Source organism: Mustelus asterias, unplaced genomic scaffold, assembly GCF_964213995.1.
Source record: "Mustelus asterias unplaced genomic scaffold, sMusAst1.hap1.1 HAP1_SCAFFOLD_1422, whole genome shotgun sequence".
Taxonomy (NCBI): domain Eukaryota; kingdom Metazoa; phylum Chordata; class Chondrichthyes; order Carcharhiniformes; family Triakidae; genus Mustelus; species Mustelus asterias.
In genome coordinates this window covers 16,279-42,200 of record NW_027591367.1, presented here as the reverse complement: position 1 = coordinate 42,200, position 25,922 = coordinate 16,279, and the positions used below count along the sequence as shown (strand labels likewise).

Below are 25,922 nucleotides of genomic sequence, written 5' to 3'. Positions count from 1 at the left end.
CTGAGTACTGATTACTAATGGGTACAGGGATTATTGAGTCCTGATTACTGCTGGGTACAGGGATTACTGAGTACTGATTACTGCTGGGTACAGGGACTACTGAGTACTGATTACTGCTGGGTACAGGGATTATTGAGTACTGATTACTATTGGGTACAGGGATTACTGAGTACGGATTACTGCTGGGTACAGGGATTACTGAGTACTGATTACTAATGGGTACAGGGATTACTGAGTACTGATTACTGCTGGGTACAGGGATTATTGAGTACTGATTACTGCTGGGTACAGGGATTACTGAGTACTGATTACTGCTGGGTACAGGGATTACTGAGTCCTGATTACTGCTGGGTACAGGGATTACTGAGTACTGATTACTGCTGGGTACAGGGATTACTGAGTACTGATTACTGCTGGGTACAGGGATTATTGAGTACTGATTACTGCTGGGTACAGGGATTACTGAGTACTGATTACTGCTGGGTACAGGGATTACTGAGTACTGATTACTAATGGTTACAGGGATTATTGAGTCCTGATTACTGCTGGGTACAGGGATTACTGAGTACTGATTACTGCTGGGTACAGGGATTATTGAGTACTGATTACTGCTGGGTACAGGGATTACTGAGTACTGATTACTGCTGGGTACAGGGATTACTGAGTACTGATTACTGCTGGGTACAGGGATTATTGAGTACTGATTACTGCTGGGTACAGGGATTACTGAGTACTGATTACTAATGGGTACAGGGATTACTGAGTACTGATTACTGCTGGGTACAGGGATTACTGAGTACTGATTACTGCTGGGTACAGGGATTACTGAGTACTGATTACTAATGGGTACAGGGATTACTGAGTACTGATTACTGCTGGGTACAGGGATTACTGAGTACTGATTACTAATGGGTACAGGGATTATTGAGTACTGATTACTGCTGGGTACAGGGATTATTGAGTACTGATTACTAATGGTACAGGGATTATTGAGTACAGATTACTGCTGGGTCCAGGGATTATTAAATACTGATTACTGCTGGGTACAGGGATTATTGAGTCCGGATTACTGATAGAACATAGAACATTACAGCGCAGTACAGGCCCTTCGGCCCTCGATGTTGCACTGACCAGTGAAACCAATCTAAAACTCATCTAACCTACACTATTCCAATATCATCCATATGTTTATCCAATGACCATTTAAATGCCCTTAATGTTGGCGAGTCCACTACTGCTGCAGGCAGGGCATTCCACGCCCTTACCACTCTCTGAGTGAAGAACCTACCTCTGACATCTGTCCTATATCTATCACCCCTCAATTTAAAGCTCTGTCCCCTCGTGCTAGCTATCACCATCCGAGGAAAAAGGCTCTCACTGTCCACCCTATCTAATCCTCTGATCATCTTGTATGCCTCTATTAAGTCACCTCTTAACCTTCTTCTCTCTAACGAAAACAACCTCAAGTCTCTCAGCCTTTCCTCATAAGACCTTCCCACCATACCAGGCAACATCCTAGTAAATCTCCCCTGCACCCTTTCCAACGCTTCCACATCCTTCCTATAATGCGGCGACCAGAACTGTACACAATACTCCAAGTGCGGCCGCACCAGAGTTTTGTACAGCTGCAACGTGACGACCTGGCTCCGAAACTCAATCCCTCTCCCAATAAAAGCTAACACACCGTACGCCTTCTTAACAACCCTATCAACCTGGGTGCCAACTTTCAGGGATCTATGCACATGGACACCGAGATCTCTCTGCTCATCCACACGACCAAGTATCTTACCATTAGCCCAGTACTCTGCAATCCTGTTACTCCTTCCAAAATGAATCACCTCACACTTTTCTGCATTGAACTCCATTTGCCACCTCTCAGCTCTGCAGCTTATCTATGTCCCTCTGTAACCTGCAACAACCTTCCGCACTGTCCACAACTCCACCGACTTTAGTGTCATCCACAAATTTACTAACCCATCCTTCTATGCCCTCATCCAGGTCATTTATAAAAATGACACACAGCAGTGGCCCCAAAACAGATCCTTGCGGTACACCACTAGTAACTGAACTCCAAGATGAACATTTCCCATCAACCACCACCCTCTGTCTTCTTACAGCTAGCCAATTCCTGATCCCAACCGCTAAATCACCCTCAATCCCATGCCTCCGTATCTTCGCAATAGCTTACCGTGGGGAACCTTATCAAACGCTTTGCTGAAATCCATATACACCACATCAACTGCTTTACACTCATCCACCTCTTTGGTCACCTTCTCAAAGAACTCAATAAGGTTTGTGAGGCAGGACCTACCCTTCACAAAACCGTGTTGACTATCCCTCATCAAATTATTCCTTTCGAGTTGATTATAAATCCTATCTCTTATAATCCTTTCCAAAACGTTCCCCACAACAGAAGTAAGGCTCACTGGTCTATAATTACCAGGGTTGTCTCTACTCCCTTTCTTGAACAAGGGGACAACATTTGCTATCCTCCAGTCTTCTGGCACTATTCCTGTAGACAATGACGACACAAAGATCAAAGCCAAAGGCTCTGCAATCTCCTCCCTAGCCTCCCAGAGAATCCTGGGATAAATCCCATCCGGCCCAGGTGATTTATCTATTTTCACACTTTCCAGAATTGCTAACATCTCCTCCTTATTAACCTCAATCCCATCTCGTCCAATAGCCTGTATCTCAGTATTCGCCTCGACAACATTGTCTTTTTCCTGCGTGAATACTGACAAAAAATATACATTTAGAGCCTCTCCTATCTCTTCAGGCTCCAGGCACAACTTCCCACTACTGTCCTTGACTGGCCCTAATCTTACCCGAGTCATTCTTTTATTCCTCACATACCTATAGAAGGCTTTAGGGTTTTCCTTGATCCTACCTGCCAAAGACTTTTCATGTCCCCTCCTGGCTCTTCTTAACTCTCTCTTCAGTTTCTTCCTGGCTATCTTGTAACTCTCAAGCACCCTAACTGAGCCTTCATGTCTCATCTTTACATAAGTCTCCTTCTTCCTCTTCACAAGAGATTCAACTTCTATAGTAAACCACGGTTCCCTCACTTGACCACTTCCTCCCTGCCTGACAGGTACATACTTATCAAAGACACCCAGTAGCTGTTCCTTGGACAAGATCCACATTTCAATTGTGCCCATCCCCTGCAGTTTCCTTCCCCAACCTATGCATCCTAAATCTCGCCTAATCGCATCATAATTTCCTTTCCCCGAGCTATAACTCTTGCCCTTCGGTATATACCTATTCCTTTCCATCGCTAAGGTAAACGTAACTGAATTGTGGTCACTATCACCAAAGTGCAAATCTAACACCTGGCCTGGTTCATTACCCAGTACCAAATCCAATGTGGCCTCGCCTCTTGTTGGCCTATCTACATACTGCGTCAGGAAACCCTCCTGCACACATTGGACAAAAACTGACCCAACTAAAGTACTCAAACTATTGCTTTTCCTGTCAATATTTGCAAAGTTAAAGTCCTCCATAACAACTACCCTGTTACTTTTGCTCCTATCCAGAATGGGTACAAGATGATTGAATGCTGATTACTGATGGGTCTAGGGATTATTGAGTAATGATTACTGATGGGTACAGGATGATTGATCACTGATGGGTACAGGATGATTGATCACTGATGGGTCCAGGATGATTGATTATTGATGGGTCCAGGATGATTGATTATTGATGGGTACAGGATGATTGATCACTGATGGGTACAGGATGATTGATTACTGATGGGTCCAGGATGATTGGTTATTGATGGGTACAGGATGATTGATCACTGATGGGTCCAGGATGATTGATTATTGATGGGTACAGGATGATTGATTATTGATGGGTACAGGATGATTGATTATTGATGGGTCCAGGGTGATTGATTACTGATGGGTCCAGGATGATTGATTATTGATGGGTCCAGGATGATTGATTATTGATGGGTCCAGGATGATTGATTATTGATGGGTACAGGATGATTGATCACTGATGGGTACAGGATGATTGATTACTGATGGGTCCAGGATGATTGGTTATTGATGGGTACAGGATGATTGATCACTGATGGGTCCAGGATGATTGATTATTGATGGGTACAGGATGATTGATCACTGATGGGTACAGGATGATTGATTACTGATGGGTCCAGGATGATTGATTACTGATGGGTCCAGGATGATTGATTATTGATGGGTCCAGGATGATTGATCACTGATGGGTACAGGATGATTGATTACTGATGGGTCCAGGATGATTGATTACTGATGGGTCCAGGATGATTGATTACTGATGGGTACAGGATGATTGATTACTGATGGGTCCAGGATGATTGATCACTGATGGGTCCAGGATGATTGATCACTGATGGGTCCAGGATGATTGATTACTGATGGGTCCAGGATGATTGATTATTGATGGGTCCAGGATGATTGATCACTGATGGGTACAGGATGATTGATTACTGATGGGTACAGGATGATTGATTACTGATGGGTCCAGGATGATTGATCACTGATGGGTCCAGGATGATTGATCACTGATGGGTCCAGGATGATTGATTACTGATGGGTCCAGGATGATTGATTATTGATGGGTCCAGGATGATTGATCACTGATGGGTACAGGATGATTGATTACTGATGGGTCCAGGATGATTGATTACTGATGGGTCCAGGATGATTGATTACTGATGGGTCCAGGATGATTGATTATTGATGGGTCCAGGATGATTGATCACTGATGGGTACAGGATGATTGATCACTGATGGGTCCAGGATGATTGATTATTGATGGGTACAGGATGATTGATCACTGATGGGTCCAGGATGATTGATCACTGATGGGTACAGGATGATTGATTATTGATGGGTCCAGGATGATTGATTACTGATGGGTCCAGGATGATTGATTATTGATGGGTCCAGGATGATTGATTATTGATGGGTACAGGATCATTGATCACTGATGGGTCCAGGATGATTGATCACTGATGGGTCCAGGATGATTGATTATTGATGGGTACAGGATGATTGATCACTGATGGGTCCAGGATGATTGATCACTGATGGGTACAGGATGATTGATTATTGATGGGTACAGGATGATTGATTATTGATGGGTCCAGGATGATTGATTACTGATGGGTCCAGGATGATTGATTACTGAGGGGTCCAGGATGATTGATTACTGATGGGTCCAGGATGATTGATTATTGATGGGTCCAGGATGATTGATTATTGATGGGTCCAGGATGATTGATTATTGATGGGTCCAGGATGATTGATCACTGATGGGTACAGGATGATTGATTACTGATGGGTCCAGGATGATTGATTACTGATGGGTCCAGGATGATTGATTATTGATGGGTACAGGATGATTGATTATTGATGGGTCCAGGATGATTGATTATTGATGGGTACAGGATGATTGATTACTGATGGGTCCAGGATGATTGATTATTGATGGGTCCAGGATGATTGATCACTGATGGGTACAGGATGATTGATTATTGATGGGTACAGGATGATTGATTACTGATGGGTCCAGGATGATTGATTATTGATGGGTCCAGGATGATTGATTATTGATGGGTACAGGATGATTGATCACTGATGGGTCCAGGATGATTGATCACTGATGGGTACAGGATGATTGATTATTGATGGGTACAGGATGATTGATTATTGATGGGTCCAGGATGATTGATTACTGATGGGTCCAGGATGATTGATTACTGATGGGTCCAGGATGATTGATTACTGATGGGTCCAGGATGATTGATTATTGATGGGTCCAGGATGATTGATTATTGATGGGTCCAGGATGATTGATTATTGATGGGTCCAGGATGATTGATTATTGATGGGTACAGGATGATTGATCACTGATGGGTCCAGGATGATTGATCACTGATGGGTACAGGATGATTGATTATTGATGGGTCCAGGATGATTGATTACTGATGGGTCCAGGATGATTGATTATTGATGGGTCCAGGATGATTGATTATTGATGGGTACAGGATCATTGATCACTGATGGGTCCAGGATGATTGATCACTGATGGGTCCAGGATGATTGATTATTGATGGGTACAGGATGATTGATCACTGATGGGTCCAGGATGATTGATCACTGATGGGTACAGGATGATTGATTATTGATGGGTACAGGATGATTGATTATTGATGGGTCCAGGATGATTGATTACTGATGGGTCCAGGATGATTGATTACTGAGGGGTCCAGGATGATTGATTACTGATGGGTCCAGGATGATTGATTATTGATGGGTCCAGGATGATTGATTATTGATGGGTCCAGGATGATTGATTATTGATGGGTCCAGGATGATTGATCACTGATGGGTACAGGATGATTGATTACTGATGGGTCCAGGATGATTGATTACTGATGGGTCCAGGATGATTGATTATTGATGGGTACAGGATGATTGATTATTGATGGGTCCAGGATGATTGATTATTGATGGGTACAGGATGATTGATTACTGATGGGTCCAGGATGATTGATTATTGATGGGTCCAGGATGATTGATCACTGATGGGTACAGGATGATTGATTATTGATGGGTACAGGATGATTGATTACTGATGGGTCCAGGATGATTGATTATTGATGGGTCCAGGATGATTGATTATTGATGGGTACAGGATGATTGATCACTGATGGGTCCAGGATGATTGATCACTGATGGGTACAGGATGATTGATTATTGATGGGTACAGGATGATTGATTATTGATGGGTCCAGGATGATTGATTACTGATGGGTCCAGGATGATTGATTACTGATGGGTCCAGGATGATTGATTACTGATGGGTCCAGGATGATTGATTATTGATGGGTCCAGGATGATTGATTATTGATGGGTCCAGGATGATTGATTATTGATGGGTCCAGGATGATTGATCACTGATGGGTACAGGATGATTGATTACTGATGGGTCCAGGATGATTGATTACTGATGGGTCCAGGATGATTGATTATTGATGGGTACAGGATGATTGATTATTGATGGGTCCAGGATGATTGATTATTGATGGGTACAGGATGATTGATTACTGATGGGTCCAGGATGATTGATTATTGATGGGTCCAGGATGATTGATCACTGATGGGTACAGGATGATTGATTATTGATGGGTACAGGATGATTGATTACTGATGGGTCCAGGATGATTGATTATTGATGGGTCCAGGATGATTGATTATTGATGGGTCCAGGATGATTGATTATTGATGGGTACAGGATGATTGATTATTGATGGGTCCAGGATGATTGATCACTGATGGGTACAGGATGATTGATTACTGATGGGTACAGGATGATTGATTATTGATGGGTACAGGATGATTGATCACTGATGGGTCCAGGATGATTGATTACTGATGGGTACAGGATGATTGATCACTGATGGGTACAGGATGATTGATCACTGATGGGTACAGGATGATTGATTATTGATGGGTACAGGATGATTGATCACTGATGGGTACAGGATGATTGATTATTGATGGGTCCAGGATTATTGATCACTGATGGGTACAGGATGATTGATTACTGATGGGTCCAGGATGATTGATTATTGATGGGTACAGGATGATTGATTATTGATGGGTACAGGATGATTGATTATTGATGGGTCCAGGATGATTGATCACTGATGGGTCCAGGATGATTGATTACTGATGGGTCCAGGATGATTGATTATTGATGGGTACAGGATGATTGATTATTGATGGGTCCAGGATGATTGATCACTGATGGGTCCAGGATGATTGATTACTGATGGGTACAGGATGATTGATTATTGATGGGTCCAGGATGATTGATTATTGATGGGTACAGGATGATTGATTATTGATGGGTCCAGCTGATTGATTATTGATGGGTACAGGATGATTGATCACTGATGGGTCCAGGATGATTGATCACTGATGGGTCCAGGATGATTGATCACTGATGGGTCCAGGATGATTGATCACTGATGGGTCCAGGATGGTTGATCACTGATGGGTCCAGGATGATTGATCACTGATGGGTCCAGGATGATTGATTACTGATGGGTACAGGATGATTGATTACTGATGGGTACGGGGTGATTGATCACTGATGGGTACAGGATAATTGATTATTGATGGGTCCAGGATGATTGATCACTGATGGGTACAGGGTGATTGATCACTGATGGGTACAGGATGATTGATCACTGATGGGTCCAGGATGATTGATCACTGATGGGTCCAGGATGATTGATTACTGATGGGTACAGGATGATGATCACTGATGGGTCCAGGATGATTGATTATTGATGGGTACAGGATGATTGATCACTGATGGGTACAGGATGATTGATCACTGATGGGTCCAGGATGATTGATCACTGATGGGTCCAGGATGATTGATCACTGATGGGTTCAGGATGACTGATCACTGATGGGTTCAGGATGATTGATTATTGATGGGTCCAGGATGATTGATCACTGATGGGTACAGGATGATTGATTACTGATGGGTCCAGGATGATTGATCACTGATGGGTTCAGGATGATTGATTGATTGATGGGTCCAGGATGATTGATCACTGATGGGTTCAGGATGATTGATTACTGATGGGTACAGGATGATTGATTATTGATGGGTCCAGGATGATTGATCACTGATGGGTACAGGATGATTGATTACTGATGGGTCCAGGATGATTGATCACTGATGGGTACAGGATGATTGATTACTGATGGGTCCAGGATGATTGATCACTGATGGGTCCAGGATGATTGATCACTGATGGGTCCAGGATGATTGATCACTGATGGGTACAGGATGATTGATTACTGATGGGTACAGGATGATTGATTGTTGATGGGTCCAGGATGATTGATCACTGATGGGTACAGGATGATTGATTACTGATGGGTCCAGGATGATTGATCACTGATGGGTACAGGATGATTGATTATTGATGGGTCCAGGATGATTGATCACTGATGGGTACAGGATGATTGATTACTGATGGGTACAGGATTATTGATGGGTACAGGATGATTGATCACTGATAGGTCCAGGATGATTGATTACTGATGGGTACAGGATGATTGATTATTGATGGGTACAGGATGATTGATTACTGATGGGTCCAGGATGATTGATCACTGATGGGTCCAGGATGATTGATCACTGATGGGTCCAGGATGATTGATCACTGATGGGTCCAGGATGATTGATCACTGATGGGTCCAGGATGATTGATCACTGATGGGTCCAGGATGATTGATCACTGATGGGTCCAGGATGATTGATTACTGGTGGGTCCAGGATGATTGATTATTGATGGGGCCAGGATGATTGATCACTGATGGGTACAGGATGATTGATTACTGATGGGTCCAGGATGATTGATCACTGATAGGTCCAGGATGATTGATCACTGATGGGTCCAGGATGATTGATTACTGATGGGTCCAGGATGATTGATTATTGATGGGTCCAGGATGATTGATTATTGATGGGGCCAGGATGATTGATCACTGATGGGTACAGGATGATTGATTATTGATGGCTCCAGGATGATTGATCACTGATGGGTCCAGGATGATTGATCACTGATGGGTCCAGGATGATTGATTACTGATGGGTCCAGGATGATTGATTACTGATGGGTCCAGGAAGATTGATTATTGATGGGGCCAGGATGATTGATCACTGATGGGTACAGGATGATTGATTATTGATGGGTCCAGGATGATTGATCACTGATGGGTCCAGGATGATTGATCACTGATGGGTCCAGGATGATTGATTACTGATGGGTCCAGGATGATTGATCACTGATGGGTCCAGGATGATTGATCACTGATGGGTCCAGGATGATTGATCACTGATGGGTCCAGGATGATTGATTACTGATGGGTCCAGGATGATTGATTATTGATGGGTACAGGATGATTGATTATTGATGGGTCCAGGATGATTGATTATTGATGGGTCCAGGATGATTGATTATTGATGGGTCCAGGATGATTGATTATTGATGGGTACAGGATGATTGATTATTGATGGGTCCAGGATGATTGATTATTGATGGGTCCAGGATGATTGATTATTGATGGGTCCAGGATGATTGATTATTGATGGGTCCAGGATGATTGATTACTGATGGGTCCAGGATGATTGATTACTGATGGGTACAGGATGATTGATTACTGATGGGTACAGGATGATTGATTATTGATGGGTACAGGATGATTAATCACTGATGGGTCCAGGATGATTGATTACTGATGGGTCCAGGATGATTGATTATTGATGGGTCCAGGATGATTGATTACTGATGGGTCCAGGATGATTGATTATTGATGGGTCCAGGATGATTGATTATTGATGGGTCCAGGATGATTGATTACTGATGGGTCCAGGATGATTGATCACTGATGGGTCCAGGATGATTGATCACTGATGGGTACAGGATGATTGATTACTGATGGGTACAGGATGATTGATCACTGATGGGTACAGGATGATTGATTATTGATGGGTCCAGGATGATTGATTATTGATGGGTCCAGGATGATTGATTACTGATGGGTCCAGGATGATTGATTATTGATGGGTCCAGGAAGATTGATCACTGATGGGTCCGGGATGATTGATTATTGATGGGTCCAGGATGATTGATTACTGATGGGTACAGGATGATTGATTACTGATGGGTCCAGGATGATTGATCACTGATGGGTCCAGGATGATTGATCACTGATGGGTCCAGGATGATTGATCACTGATGGGTCCAGGATGATTGATTACTGATGGGTCCAGGATGATTGATTATTGATGGGTACAGGATGATTGATTATTGATGGGTCCAGGATGATTGATTATTGATGGGTCCAGGATGATTGATTATTGATGGGTCCAGGATGATTGATTATTGATGGGTCCAGGATGATTGATCACTGATGGGTCCAGGATGATTGATCACTGATGGGTCCAGGATGATTGATTACTGATGGGTCCAGGATGATTGATTACTGATGGGTCCAGGATGATTGATTATTGATGGGTCCAGGATGATTGATTATTGATGGGTCCAGGATGATTGATTATTGATGGGTACAGGATGATTGATCACTGATGGGTCCAGGATGATTGATCACTGATGGGTCCAGGATGATTGATCACTGATGGGTCCAGGATGATTGATCACTGATGGGTCCAGGATGATTGATCACTGATGGGTACAGGATGATTGATTATTGATGGGTCCAGGATGATTGATTATTATGGGTCCAGGATGATTGATCACTGATGGATACAGGATGATTGATTACTGATTCCTGATGGTACCGGATGACTCTGTGGTGAATAATGATTGGTTTTGGTGACTGTTGAGCTCCTTTTACTTTTGGGTTGTGTGAAATGTGAGTTCGAGTTAATGGAAGTTACCACAAAATCTGTTGTGGATGTAAATGCTGAGAAGGATGTTGCATTGCTTCACAGTGATTTACACAAGTTGAGTGAGTGGCCAATACAAGGCTGATGTTGTTATCCACTTTGAATGGGGAAAGAGCCTGCTGGAGTCTTAGTTCCCTGGTGATAGTTTTGAAAGTGTTGACATACAAAGGGACCTGGTACAGCAGTCACCCAAACCCAGCATGCACGTACAGCAAACAGTTGGGAAGGCAAGTGTTACATGGCTTTCATTGCAAGAGGTCTTGAGTACAGGAGCAATGATGTCTTACTGCAGCTGTACAAGGCACTTGGTGAGACCATATCAGGAGTACAATGTGTCTGTGTGTGGGAAAGCATGTACTTGCCTTACGAAGAATGCAGTGAATGTTCGCCAGGCCGATTCCTGGGATGGCAAGGTTGGCATACGAGGAGAGATTGGGTCAGCTGAGCCGAAATTCACTGGAATTTACAAGAGTGAGGGGGGCTCTCATTGTAATGATAATATTCTGACAGGGCTGGACAGACTGGATGCAGCGATGTTGCTTCCTCCGGCTGGGGAAGGGGCTCTCGAACAAGGGGTCACAGTCTCAAGATATCGGACAGGCCATTTAGGACTGAGAAGAGGAGAAATGTCTTCACTCTGAAGAGTGTATATTTAAGAAGCAAAAACCTGTATATTTAAGAAACAAATCGATTTTAAGAGTGTAAAAGGGGTTTGGGGAGAATATCGAGAGATAAAGGATCAGCCATGATCATTTAATTGAATCGCTACAGTACACAAGGAGGCCATTTGGCCCATTGAGTCTGCACTGACCGCAATCCCACCCAGGCTCTATCCCCATAACCCCATGCATTTACCCTAGCGAGTGTCCTGTAACACTAAGGGGCAATTAAGCACAGCCAATCCACCTAACCAGCACATCTTTGGACTGTGGCAGGGAACCGGAGCACCCGGAGGAAACCCACGCGGACACTGGGGAGAACGTGCAAACTCCACACAGACAGTGACCCGAGCCAGGAATCGAACCCAGTTCCCTGGCGCTGTGAGGCATCAGTGCTAACCACTGTGCCATCATGCCGTCCCCATGTTGAATGGCGGAGACAGGCTCATTGGGCTGAATGGCCTCCCCATGCTCCGAGTTTCTGTGTTGGTTACAATGATGGTTGAACACAAATTACTGTTGGGTTGTGCTGCTTCCTCTGACTGTTTTGTCTGTGGCTTCTTAGCAAGCATCATTGCTAATCTTGTCCTGTTGAATGTTATATCAATGTCTGCTGCTTTTCTGCGTTCTTCTAGACTTCACCACAATTGGTGACCTTTGTGGGGTTGCTGATGAAACTCCTGATGCTGACTTCCGAAATCGATACCCTTGGCACACTAGCTTGGAAATGGTGGTATGTTTTACACTTAATCGCAAAGGTCGGAGATTGTTATTTGATTTATTATTGTCACATGTATCAGTATACAGTGAAAAGTATTGTTTCTTGCGCGTTATGCAGACAAAGCATACCATTCATAGAGAAGCGAGGCAGTACAGAATGCGGTGTTACAGTCATAACTAGTGTGTAGAGAAAGATCAACTTACTGCAAGGTAGGTCCATTCAAACGTCTGACTGCTGCAGGGAAGAAGCTGTTCTTGAGTCGGTTGGTACGTGACCTCAGACTTTTGTGTCTTTTTCCCGATGGGAGAAGGTGGAAGAGAGAATGTCCCGGGTGCATGGGGTCCTTGATTATGCTGGCTGCTTTTCTGAGGCAGCGGGAAGTGTAGACAGAATCAATGGATGGGAAGCTGGTTTGCATGATGGATTGGGCTACATTCACAACCTTTCGTAGTTTCTTGCGGGTTTGTTCAGAGTAGGAGCCATACCAAGCTGTGATACAACCAGAAAGAATGCTTTCTATGGTGCATCTGTAAAAATTGGTGAGAGTCGTAGCTGACATGCCAAATTTCCTTAGTTTTCTGAGAAAGTAGAGGCGTTGGTGGGCTTTCTTAAATATAGTGTCGGCATGGGGTGACCAGGACCTAAAAACTTGAATCTTTCGACTGTTTCTACTTCATCCTCATTGAAGTAGACAGGGGCATGTTCTCCTCTGCACTTCCTGAAGTCGATGACAATCTCCTTCGTTTTGTTGACATTGAGGGAGAGATTATTGTTGGTCACACCTTGTTATCAAGGTATCAATAGGTTTTGCAGTCAATCACAGAGATTCCGAGGATCAATTTTCTTGCAGGACGAGTTGTTGATGCAATTGGGAAAGGGACCATCTTAACTTGGCAAATCAATTGATTGATTTGATTTATTGTCACATGTACTGGGATTCATGATGTGGAGTTGTCAGCGTTGGACTGGGGTAGTAATCTCACAACACCAGGTTAAAGTCCAACAGGTTTATTTGGTAGCACGAGCTTTCGGAGCGCTACTCCTTCATCAGGTGAATGGACCTGATGAAGGAGCAGTGCTCCGAAAGCTTGTGCTACCAAATAAACCAGTTGGACTTTATCCTGGTGTTGTGAGACTACTTACTGTACTGGGATTCAGTGAAAGGTATTGTTTCTTGAACTATACAGACAAAACATCCCATTCATAGAGTACATTGCGACATGGTGGTACAACGGTTAGCGCTGCTGCCTCACAGCGCCAGGGACCCGGGTTCGATTCCCGGCTTGGGTGACTGTGTGGAGTTTACACGTTCTCCCCGTGTCTGCGTATGTTTCCTCCGGGTACTCCGGTTTCCTCCCACACTCCAAAGATGTGCGGGTTAGGTTGATTGGCCTTGCTAAATTGCCACTTAGTGCCACGGGGGCTAGTAGGGTAAATATGGGGGGTTATAGGGATCGGGCCTGGGTAGGATTGTGGTTGGTGCAGACTCGATTGGCCGAATGGCCTTCTTCTCCACTGGAGGGATTTGATAATTCTATTCTTTGATTCTATGATACATAGGGGAGAAGGAAAAGGAGAGGGTGCAGAATACAGTATTGCAGTTACAGGTAGGGTGAAGAGGAAGATGAGCTTACTAGTATGAAAGGACAGCTCAAAAGTCTGATAACAGCAGGGAAGAAGCTGTTCTTGAGTTGGTTGGTTCGTGACCTCGGACTTTTGTATTTTTTTTCCGACGGAAGAAGATGGAAAAGAGAATGTCCGGGGTGCGTGGGGTCCTTGATTATGCTGGCTGCTTTTCCGAGGCAGCAGGAAATGTAGACAGAGTCAATGGATGGGAGGCTGGTTTGCGTGATGGATTGGGCTTCATTCACGACCCTTTGTAGTTTCTTGCGGTCTTGGGCAGAGCAGGAGCCAGACCAAGCTGTGATACAACCAGAAAGAATGCTTTCTATGGCGCATCTGTAAAAGTTGGTGAGCGTCATCATTGACATGCCAAATTCCTTTAGTCTTCTGAGAAAGTAGAGGTGTTGGTGGGCTTTCTTAACTATAGTGTCAGCATGGGGGGGGACCAGGACAGGTTGTTGGTGATCTGGACACCTAAAAACTTGAAGCTTTCGACCATTTCTACTTTGTCCCCATTGATGTAGACATGTTCTCCACTATGCTTCCTGAAGTCGATGACTGTCTCCTTCATTTTGTTGACATTGCGGGAGAGATTATTGCTGCCGCACCAGTTCACCAGATTCTCTATCTTATTCCTGTACTCTGTCTCGTCATTGTTTGAGATCCAACCCACTACGGTGGTGTCATCAACAAACTTGAAAATTGAGTTTAAGGGGAATTTGGCTAAACAGCCATAGGTGTATAAGGAATTTAATCGGAGGCTGAGAACACAGCCTTGTGGGGCACTGGTGTTGAGGATGATCGTGGAGGAGGTGTTGTTGCCTATCCTTACTGATTGCGATCTGTGGGTTAGGAAGTTCAGGATCCAGTTGCAGAGGGAGGAGCCGAGGCCCAGGCAACTGAGTTTGGAGATGAGTTTCATAGGAATCATGGCATTGAAGGCTGAGCTGTAATCAATAACTAGGAGTCTGAACAGTGGCAGCCTGTATATCATCTATAAGATGCACTGCTGGAACTCATCAAGGTTCTTTGGGCAGCACTTTCCAAACCCATGGCCACCACCATCTAGAAGGACAAAAGCAGCAGATACCTGGGAACACAATCACCTGGACTTTACTCTCCAAGTCATCCGTCACCCTGATTTGGGAATATATCGGCCGTTCCTTCACTGTCGCTGGGTCAAAAGCCTGGAATGCCCTCCCCAAGAGCACTGTGAGTGTACTTACACCTCAGGGACTGCAGTGGTTCAAGAAAGCGGCTCACCCAGTCTACATGTGACTCCAAAACCACAGCTATGTGGCTGACGCTTAACTGCCCTCTGAAATGGCCTGGAAAGCCACTCAGTTCTATGGAGGGCAACACCCATTTGTCACAAAAGATGATGGAAAGAAATAGAAACTAGAAGCAGGAGGAGGCCATCTGGCACTTCGAGCCTGTTCCGCCATTCATTTTGATCATGGCTGATCATCGAATTCAATATCCTGATTCCTCCCCTTCCTCCCATATCCCTTGATCCCTTCAACCCCAAGATCTATATCTAATTTCTTCTTGAAATCAGACATTTTGGCCTCAACTACGTTCGGTGGTAGTGAATTCCACACATTCACCACTATCTGGGTGAAGACATTCCTCCTCACCTCAGTTCAAAATCATCATCATAGAATCCCTACAGTGCAGAAGGAGGCCATTCGGCCCATCGAATCTATGCTGACCACAATCCCACCCAGGCCCTATTTCCGTAACCCCACACACTTACCCTGTTAATCCCCCAGACACTAGGGCCAATTTAGCACGGCCAATCCACCTAACCCGCACATCTTTGGACTTAAACGTTTACCCCTCATCCTCAAACTATGACCTCCAAGTTCGGGACTCCCCCACCATTGGGAACATTCTTTCTGAATCTACCCCATCTAACCCTGTTAGAATTTTATAAGTTTCAATGAGATACCTTCTCACTCTTTTAAACTCCGGTGAATACAATCCTAACCGACATAGTCTCTCCTCGTATAACAGACCTGCCATCCAGGAATCAGCCTGAGGATTGGGGAATGGAGATTGAGTGAGAAGTTAGGGTTGAAATGGAAGATCAGTCAAGATTGTGCTGAGGCCCGAGGGGCCAAATGATCTGTTCCTGCTCCTATTTGCCGTGTTCTCTCCCAGCACCTCAAGGTTGCGTATGCTGCTCCACCACCTGGGATGGGGAAGCACGGTGGCACAGTGGTTAACACTGCTCCTCACAGCACTAGGGACCCAGGTTCAAATCCAGCCTCGGGTGACTATTTATGTGGAGTTTGCACTTTCTCTCCGTGAACGCATTAGTTTCCTCCCACAATGCAGTGAAGTGCAGCTTAGGTGGATTGGCCATGCTAAATTGCCCCTTAGTGTCCGAAGATGTGCAGGTTAGGGGGATTAGTGGGGTAATCCCGTGGAGTTACAGGGATAGGAGCCTGGGTGAGATGCTCTGTCGGAGAGTCGGTGAAGGCTCATTGGGCCGAATGGTCTCCTCCTGCGTTTGCAGGGATTCTGTTCTATGACAGCCCTGCATTCCTACGGTCTGAAGCCCCGGTTTCTCTGCCTGTGCTCTGACCCGCTGGGCGGCTGGTAGCCTGCCCACCTTGAGCGTTGCTTTTAATAGGATCACAACAGTGCAGAAAGAGGCCATTCGGCCCATCAAGCCTGCATGGACAACAATCCCACCCAGGTCCTATCCCCATAACCCCATGTATTTACCCTGCTAATCCCACTGACAGTAAGGGGCAATTTAGCACGGCCAATCCACCTAACCCGCACATCTTTGGACTGTGGGAGGAGACCAGAGCACCCGGAGGAAACCCACGCAGACACAAGAGAGAACATGCTGACTCTAGACAGACTGTCACCTGAGGCCGGGCCCCTGGCACTGCGAAGCGGCACTGCTAACCACTGTGCCACCACTCTTCCCCCCACACCAGGTATCGAGGACAGTAATGAACCCGGCTCTCTTCTCCACACAGGGTACCGGAAGATGCACTGGGTCGATCGTGTCCCCCGGCTGGGTGATGACGGCCGCTCATTGCTTGACGGACGGTAAGACCGAAGTGGACATCAGCAAGATTACGGTGATTGTCGGTAAGTCTTCCTTTGCCTTCACTTGACTTCGCTGAGATGCATGATGGGCTCCCTCACTATTTTACAGTGAAGTTGACCGTGGGCTCGGGAGATTCAATTCTTTGATTTGCATCCCTTCCACAATCAAGAGGAAAATTGGGTGGGATGTGAAATGGGCCCTTTCCCATCACCCTTTAATGGGCAAGTGTGAATATTATGCGCAGGAATATTGTCCTATAAAAGGAGCTGAGGAAAGCCATCCATCTCTACTCCAGAGCAATCATCTGTCCAGGGAAGGAACTCCAGTTTCCACGATGATGGGGTGCATGAGACACCACCTCAATACCATTGGAAACAGAAGAGGGTGGTGGGTGTCTGGAATTCACTGCCCAAGTTGGTGGTGGAGGCAGAGACCCTAAACTCTTTAGGGGAGGCACTGGCCTAGTGGTATTATTGCTAGACTACTAATCCAGAAATTCAGCTAATGTTCTGGGGACCTGGGTTCAAATCCCACCATGGCAGACGGTGGAATTTGAATTCAATAAAAAAAATCTGGAATTAAGAATCGACTGATGACCATGAAACCATTGTCAATTGTCGGGAAAACCCCATCTGGCTCACCAATGTCCTTTAGTGAAGGAAATCTGCCGTACTTACCCGATCTGGCTTACACGCGACTCCAGAGAAATGTGGTTGACTCTCAACTGGCCTCTGAAATGGCCTCGCAAGCTACTCAGTTTCAAGGACAACTAGGGACAGTAAATGCTAGCCAGCCAGTGACGTCCATGTCCCATGAATGAATTAAAAGAAAGCACCAGGATCTGCATCTTAAATGTTGTAAGCTGCAGGGCTATGGGCCTTGTGCCAGGAAGGTGGGGTTAGAAAGGGCTGTTGGGTCTCCTGGGGCTGGCATGGATGAGAGGGCCAAATGGCCTCCTCCTGTAACTTTTCTATGGGTCTTTGGTTCTCGGAACAGGAGTAGGCCTTTCAGCCCTTTGAGTCTACACCACCATTTACTATGATCATGACTGCCCCACTATCTCAAAGTCGTACTCCAGCACTCTTCCCATACCCCTTGGCACTGTCAGTCTCGAAATTTATTTCCTCAAATGTACAGTGAGTTGGCCACAGATCTTCTGTGGTAGAGAATTCCATAGATTCACCACCTTCTGCCCTCATCTCAGTCCTAAATGGCCTGTCTCATACCTTGAGGCTGTAACCCTTTGTTCGAGACCCCCTCTGCCAGAGGAAACAACATTCCTGCATCCAGTCAGTCCAGCCCTGTCAGAATTTTATTCGTTTCAATTAGATACCCTCTCGTATTAGCCAGCCAAAAGGGACGCAATGGCATAGTGGCATCAACGCTAAACTATTAATCCAGAAACTAAGCTAATTTGCTCTGGGGACCCGAGTTCGAATCCCGTCACGGCAGATGGTGGGATTTGAATTCAATAAAAAAAATCTGGAATTCAGAATCTCCTGATGACCATTAAACCATTGTCGATTGTCAGTAAAACCCATCTGGTTCACTAGGGGGCAGTACGGTGGCGCACTGCCGCCTCACAGCGCCAGGGACCCGGGTTCGATTCCCGGCTTGGGTCACTGTCTCCCCGTGTCTGCGTGGGTTTCTTCCAGGTGCTCCGGTTTCGTCCCACAGTCCAAAGACGTGCAGGCTAGGTAGATTGGCCATGCTAAATTGCCCCTTAGTGTCAGCGGGACTAGCTAGGGTAAATGCATGGGGTTGTGAGGATAGGGCCTGGGTGGGATTGTGGTCGGTGCAGACTCAATGGGCCGACTGGCCTCCTTTTGCAGTGTAGTGATTCTCTGATTCTATTCTAATGTCCTTTAGGGAAGGAAATCTGCCATCCTTTGCCCAGTCTGGCCTACATGTGACTCCAGAGCCAATGTGCTTGGCTCTCAACTGTCCTCGGGCAATTCGGAATGGGCAATAAATACTGGCCCAGCTAGTGCCGTCAATATTGGAACAATGGAAATCGGGAGGGCAAGAGGCAGGGAAGCAAGTGGGGGAATGCTCCAAGACAGTTCAGCCTTAAAGAATGACTTCTCTTTCTCCTGGTCCATTTACACAGGCATTAAAAACAAGTCATTCAAAGTCAAGAAGAAGCATCTCCATCCACTGTTTGACTTGGGGGCGATGCTCAGTGAGAATATCACCCAGTTTTATGACTACGACGTGGCTTTACTTGAGTTGACCAAATCAATAGATTTTCAAGACACCAACAGGCAAGTGAATCTTCATCCTTTGGGATGTAGTGGTAACGTCCCTGGACCAGCCGTTCCGAACTTCAAGTTACCACTCGGGTACAAATCCCACCATGGGTGGCTGATAATACTGAGGTGCAATATTTATATTTTAATTAAAAAACCATCTGGAATGGAAAGCTGGTCTAAGTCGTGGTGACCATGCCAGTGTCATCCATTGCAGCACAGTGGTTAGCACTGCGGCCTCACATAACCAGGGACCCCGGGTTTGATTCCGGCCTTGGGTGATTGTCTGTGTGGAGTTTGCACGTTATTCCTGTGGGTTTTCTCCGGGTGCTCCTCATGCTTACCTTCACTGACTGGTGTACGAGGACACCCAGGTTTCGTTGCACGTTCCTCTCTCCTAATTTGTGGACATTCCGATAGGAATCTGCCTTCCCGTGTTTGCTACCAAAGTGGATAACCTCACGCTTATCCAAATTATTCTGCATCTGCCAATCATTTGCGACTCACTCAACTTGCCCAAATCACATTGAAGGATCTCTGCATCCCCCTTACAGCTCACCCTCCCGCCCAGCTTTGTGCCATCTGCAAATTTGGAGATATTACATTCAGGGCCCTTATCTAAATTATGAAGATATTTTGTGAATAGCTGAGGTCCCAGCACCGATCCGTGAAGTACCGCACCAGTCACTTCCTGCCAATTAGAAAAAGACCCGTTTAGTCCTACTCTTTGTTTCCTGTCTGCCAACCAGTTTTCTATCCCTCACAATACACCCTGAATCCCATGTGCTTTAATTTTAAACACTAATCTCTTATGTGGGACTTTGTCGAAAGCCTTCTGAAAGTCCAAATAAACCACATTCACTAGCTCTCTGCATCAACTCGACTAGTTACATCCTTGAAGAATTCCGGTAGATTTCTCAAGCATAGTTTCCCTTTCATAAATCCATGCGGATTTTGTCCAATCCTGCCACTTTTTACCCAAGTGTTTTGCTAAAATATCTTTGATAATGGATTCTCGAATTTTGATTTGATTTGATTTATTTTTGTCACATGTATTAGTATACAGTGAAAAGTCTTGTTTCTTGCGCATTATACAGACAAAGCATACCGTTCATAGAGAAGGAAACGAGAGAGTGCAGAATGTCATGTTACAATCATAGCTAGAGTGGAGAGAAAGATCGACTTACTGCAAGGTAGGTCCAAAAGTGTCATGGCAGCAGGGAAGAAGCTGTTCTTGAGTCGGTTGGTACGTGACCTCAGACTTTTGTATCTTTTTCCCGAAGGGAGAAGGTGGAAGAGAGAATGTCCAGGATGCGTGGAGTCCTTAATTATGCTGGCTGCTTTGCCGAGGCAGCGGGAAGTGTAGACAGAGTCAATGGATGGGAGGCTGGTTTGCGTGATGGATTGGGCTTCATTCACGACCTTTTGTAGTTCCTTGTGGTCTTGGGCAGTGCAGGTGCCATACCAAGCTGTGATACAACCAGAAAGAATGCTTTCTATGGAGCATCTGTAAAAGTTGGTGAGAGTCGTAGATGACATGGCAAATTTCCTTTGTCTTCTGAGAAAGTAGTGACGTTGGTGGGCTTTTTTAACTATAGTGTTGACATGGGGGGACCAGGACAGGTTGTTAGTGATCTGGACCCCTAAAAACCTGAAGCCTTCAACCATTTCTACTTCGTCCCTCAATTTTCCCCACTACTGACGTCAGGCTTACTGGTCTGTGATTGCCTGTTTTCCCTCTACCTCCCTTTGAAACGGTAGGGTTACATTTGCTACACTCCAAATGTGGAACTGCTCCAGAGTCAATAGAATTTTGGAAAATGACCACCAATGCATCCACTATTCCTAAGGCCACTTCCTTAGGCACTATGGGGTGTAGGTTTTCAGGCCCTGGGGATTTATCTGCATTCAATCCCATCAGTTTCCCGAACACCATTTGAGACTTCAGGGTACTCTGGTGCAGTGGGATCTGGGTGTCCTCATTCATGAGTTACAGAAAACTAGTATGCAGGTCCAACAGATAATAAAGAAAGTGAATTGAATGTTGGCATTTATAGCTAAAGGAATAGAATATAAAGGTAGGGAAGTTGGAACTATACAAGGCATTGGTGAGGTTGCACCTGGAGTATTGTGCACAGTTTTTGTCCCCATATTTGAGTAAAGATGTAGTGGCATTGGAGGCAGTTCAGAGGATTGATTCCAGAGATGAGGGGTTTATCGTATGAAGAAAGATTGAACAGTTTAGGCCTATACTCTCTGGAAATTAGAACAATGAAGGGAGATCAAATTGAAGGCAGAACAAGATGATGAAAGATATGGATAAAGTTGACGTGGAGCGGATGCTTCTGCTGGTGGGGCATTCCAGGACGAGAGGCCATAGTCTTAGGATAAGGGGCAGCAAATTTAAAACCGAGTTGAGGAGAAACTATTTCTCCCAAAGGGTTGTGAATCTGTGGATTTCGCAACCCCAAAGTGCGGTGGATGCTGGGACAGTGAGTAAATTTAAGGAGGAGTTAGACAGATTTTTAATTGGTAATGGGTTGAAAGGTTATGGGGAGAAGGCAGGAAAATGGGGATGAGGAGCATATCAACTGTGATCGAATGGCGGAGCAGACTCGATGGGCTGAATGGCCTAATTCCGCTCCTGTATCTTATGAATTTATGAACCATTTCTCTACGAACACTGACCTTCAGTTCCTCCCTCTCTCTAAACCCTGCGTTCCCTTTCTGGCATCTTATTTGTGTCCTCATTTTTGAAGATAGAATCAAAATATGTATTCAGTTGATCAGCTATTCCTTTGTTCCCCATTATAATTCCCTTGATTCTGATTGTAAGGAGTCTACATAAAGTTTATTTATTAGTCACAAGAAAGGCTTACATTAGCACTGAAATTAAGTTACTGTGAAATTCCCCTAGTCGCCACAGTCCGTCACCTGTTCGGGTCAAAGCACCTAACCAGCATGTCTTTCAGACAGTGGGAGGAAACCAGAGCGCCCGGAGGAAACCCACGCAGACACGGGGAGAACGTGCAAACTCCACACAGACAGTGACCCAAACCGAGAATCGAACCCGGGTCCCTGGCACTGTGAGGCAGCAATGTGCCACTGTGCCGCCCATGTGTCTTCCGCAATCTTTGTCTCCTCGCGAACCTATGCAATTTTTATGTTCCCCAAAAACTTACTCTCAGATTCTATTTTCCCATTCTTAATCAGGCCCTGGGCCCTCCTTTTACTGAGTGCAAAACTGGTCACAGTCCTCACAACAAGAGCACATTCACACTGATCCTAAATACGGACCCAGTGTGATTCAGGATCAGTGTGAATATGGACCTGGTGTGAATCCGGATTATTGTGTGTATTGACCTGGTGTGAATCCAGATTAGGATGGAAATAGTACCAATTGAATTCAGGACTCTGTTTATCTCATGTAAGTGTGACTGACAGCAGTATATACACCCGCCTTTAAAGGTACATGTACATTATGTACATGCACAGTCCAAAGATGTGTGGGTTAGGTATATTGGCCATGCTAAACTGACCCTAGTGTCCCGGGATGTGTAGGTTAGAGAGATTAGCGGGGCAAAATGTGTGGGGTTGTGGGATAGGGCCTGGGGTGGGATTGTTCTCGGTGAGACTCGATGGGCCAAATGGCCTCCTTCAGCACTGTAGGGTTTCTATGATTTTCTATGATTATATCACGAGGGAAAGCTTTCACCGAGAAGGTGTGATTTATAAAATGTAAGACAATGTTTTCTAAGCTATACATTTGCTCTTGAAGGAAATTTCTGCATAGAGCATGGACAGAGAGAGGAAGACTACACCCAAACCTTCACAGCAAGAGGATCTGAGTGTAGTAATAGAAATGTTTTACTGCCATTGTATTGGGCGTTGGTGAGGCCACACCTGACGTATTGTGTGCAGTTTTGGTGTCCTTATCTGAGGAAGGATGTCCTTGCTATAGAGGGAGTACAGTGAAGGTTTACCAGGCTGATTCCTGGGATGGCAGGTCTGTCATCTGAGGAGAGGCTAAATCGGTTAGAACATAGAACAGTACAGCACAGAACAGGCCCTTCGGCCCACGATGTTGTGCCGAGCTTTATCTGAAACCAAGATCAAGCTATCCCACTCCCTATCATCCTGGTGTGCTCCATGTGCCTATCCAATAACCGCTTAAATGTTTCTAAAGTGTCTGACTCCACTATCACTGCAGGCAGTCCATTCCACACCCCAACCACTCTCTGCGTAAAGAACCTACCTCTGATATCCGTCCTGTATCTCCCACCACGAACCCTATAGTTATGCCCCCTTGTAATAGCTCCATCCACCAGGATTATATTCACTGGAGTTTAGAAGAGTGAGAGGGGATCTCATAGAAACTTATAAAATTCTAACAGGATTAGGCAGGGTAGATTCAGAAAGAATGTTCCCGATGGTGGGGGAGTCCAGAACTAGGGGTCAGAGTTTGAGGATGAGGATTAGAATTGAGGTGAGGAGAAATTTCTTCACTCAGAGGGTGGTGAATGTGTGGAATTCACTCCCACAAAAAGCAGTTGAGGCCAAAATGTTGTGATTTCAAGAAGAAGTTAGAGATAGCTCCCGGGGCGAAAGGGATCAAGGGATATGGAGGTAGGTGGGATCAAGGGATATTGAATTTGATGATCAGCTGTGATCATAATGAATGGCAGAGCAGGCTTGAAGGGCCGAATGGCCTACTCCAGCTTCTAGTTTCTATGTAAACCAGACAGAGCAAAACAGGAAGCATGGGATGATGCAGACTTTCCTACGGATACCCCAGTGTCACTGTTTAACTGTCCGTATCACCAATGGTAATAGAACATAGAACATAGAACATAGAAAGCCACAGCACAAACAGGCCCTTCGGCCCACAAGTTGCGCCGATCACATCCCCACCTCTAGGCCTATCTATAGCCCTCAATCCCATTAAATCCCATGTACTCATCCAGAAGTCTCTTAAAAGACCCCAACGAGTTTGCCTCCACCACCACCGACGTCAGCCGATTCCACTCACCCACCACCCTCTGAGTGAAAAACTTACCCCTGACATCTCCTCTGTACCTACCCCCCAGCACCTTAAACCTGTGTCCTCTCGTAGCAACCATTTCAGCCCTTGGAAATAGCCTCTGAGAGTCTACCCTATCCAGACCTCTCAACATCTTGTAAACCTCTATCAGGTCACCTCTCATCCTTCGTCTCTCCAGGGAGAAGAGACCAAGCTCCCTCAACCTATCCTCATAAGGCATGCCCCCCAATCCAGGCAACATCCTTGTAAATCTCCTCTGCACCCTTTCAATGGCTTCAACATCTTTCCTGTAATGAGGTGACCAGAACTGCGCGCAGTACTCCAAGTGGGGTCTAACCAGGGTCCTATAAAGCTGCAGCATTATCTCCCGACTCCTAAACTCAATCCCTCGATTAATGAAGGCCAGTACGCCGTACGCCTTCTTGACCGCATCCTCCACCTGCGAGGCCGATTTAAGAGTCCTATGGACCCGGACCCCAAGGTCCTTCTGATCCTCTACACTGCTAAGAATGGTACCCTTCATATTATACTGCTGCTTCATCCCATTGGATCTGCCAAAATGGATCACCACACACTTATCCGGGTTGAAGTCCATCTGCCACTTCTCCGCCCAGTCTTGCATTCTATCTATGTCTCGCTGCAACTTCTGACATCCCTCCAAACTATCCACAACACCACCTACCTTGGTGTCGTCAGCAAACTTACCAACCCATCCCTCTACTTCCTCATCCAGGTCATTTATGAAAATAAATCAAAGCCTTGGGATTCTCCTTAATCTTACCCGCCAAGGCCTTCTCATGACCCCTTCTCGCTCTCCTAATTTCCTCTCCCGTCTCCATCGACGATGCAAAGATCATCGCCAAAGGCTCCGCAATCTCCTCCTTCGCCTCCCACAGTAACCTGGGGTACATCCCATCCGGTCCCGGCGACTTACCAACCTTGATGCCATTCAATAGTTCCAACACATCCTCTTTCTTTATGTCCACATGCTCGATCCTTTCTGTCCACCGCAAACCAGCAGTACAACCACCCAGATCCCTTTCCACCGTGAATACCGAGGTAAAGTATT

General features: G+C 45.5%; 1 protein-coding gene across 1 annotated transcript in view; it reads left to right on the top strand.

The window, feature by feature from the left end:
* The window catches only part of LOC144488262 (complement C2-like), a 56,407-nt gene extending 36,387 nt beyond the window's left edge, over window positions 1-20,020 (top strand). The window contains exons 11-13 of the mRNA XM_078206303.1: window positions 12,785-12,882; window positions 17,490-17,604; window positions 19,674-20,020. Coding sequence (XP_078062429.1) covers window positions 12,785-12,882; window positions 17,490-17,604; window positions 19,674-20,005 — 545 coding nt within the window. The 3' untranslated portion in view covers window positions 20,006-20,020. The remainder of the gene's footprint in view (window positions 1-12,784; window positions 12,883-17,489; window positions 17,605-19,673) is intronic.
* The last annotated feature ends 5,902 nt before the right edge of the window (window positions 20,021-25,922 follow it).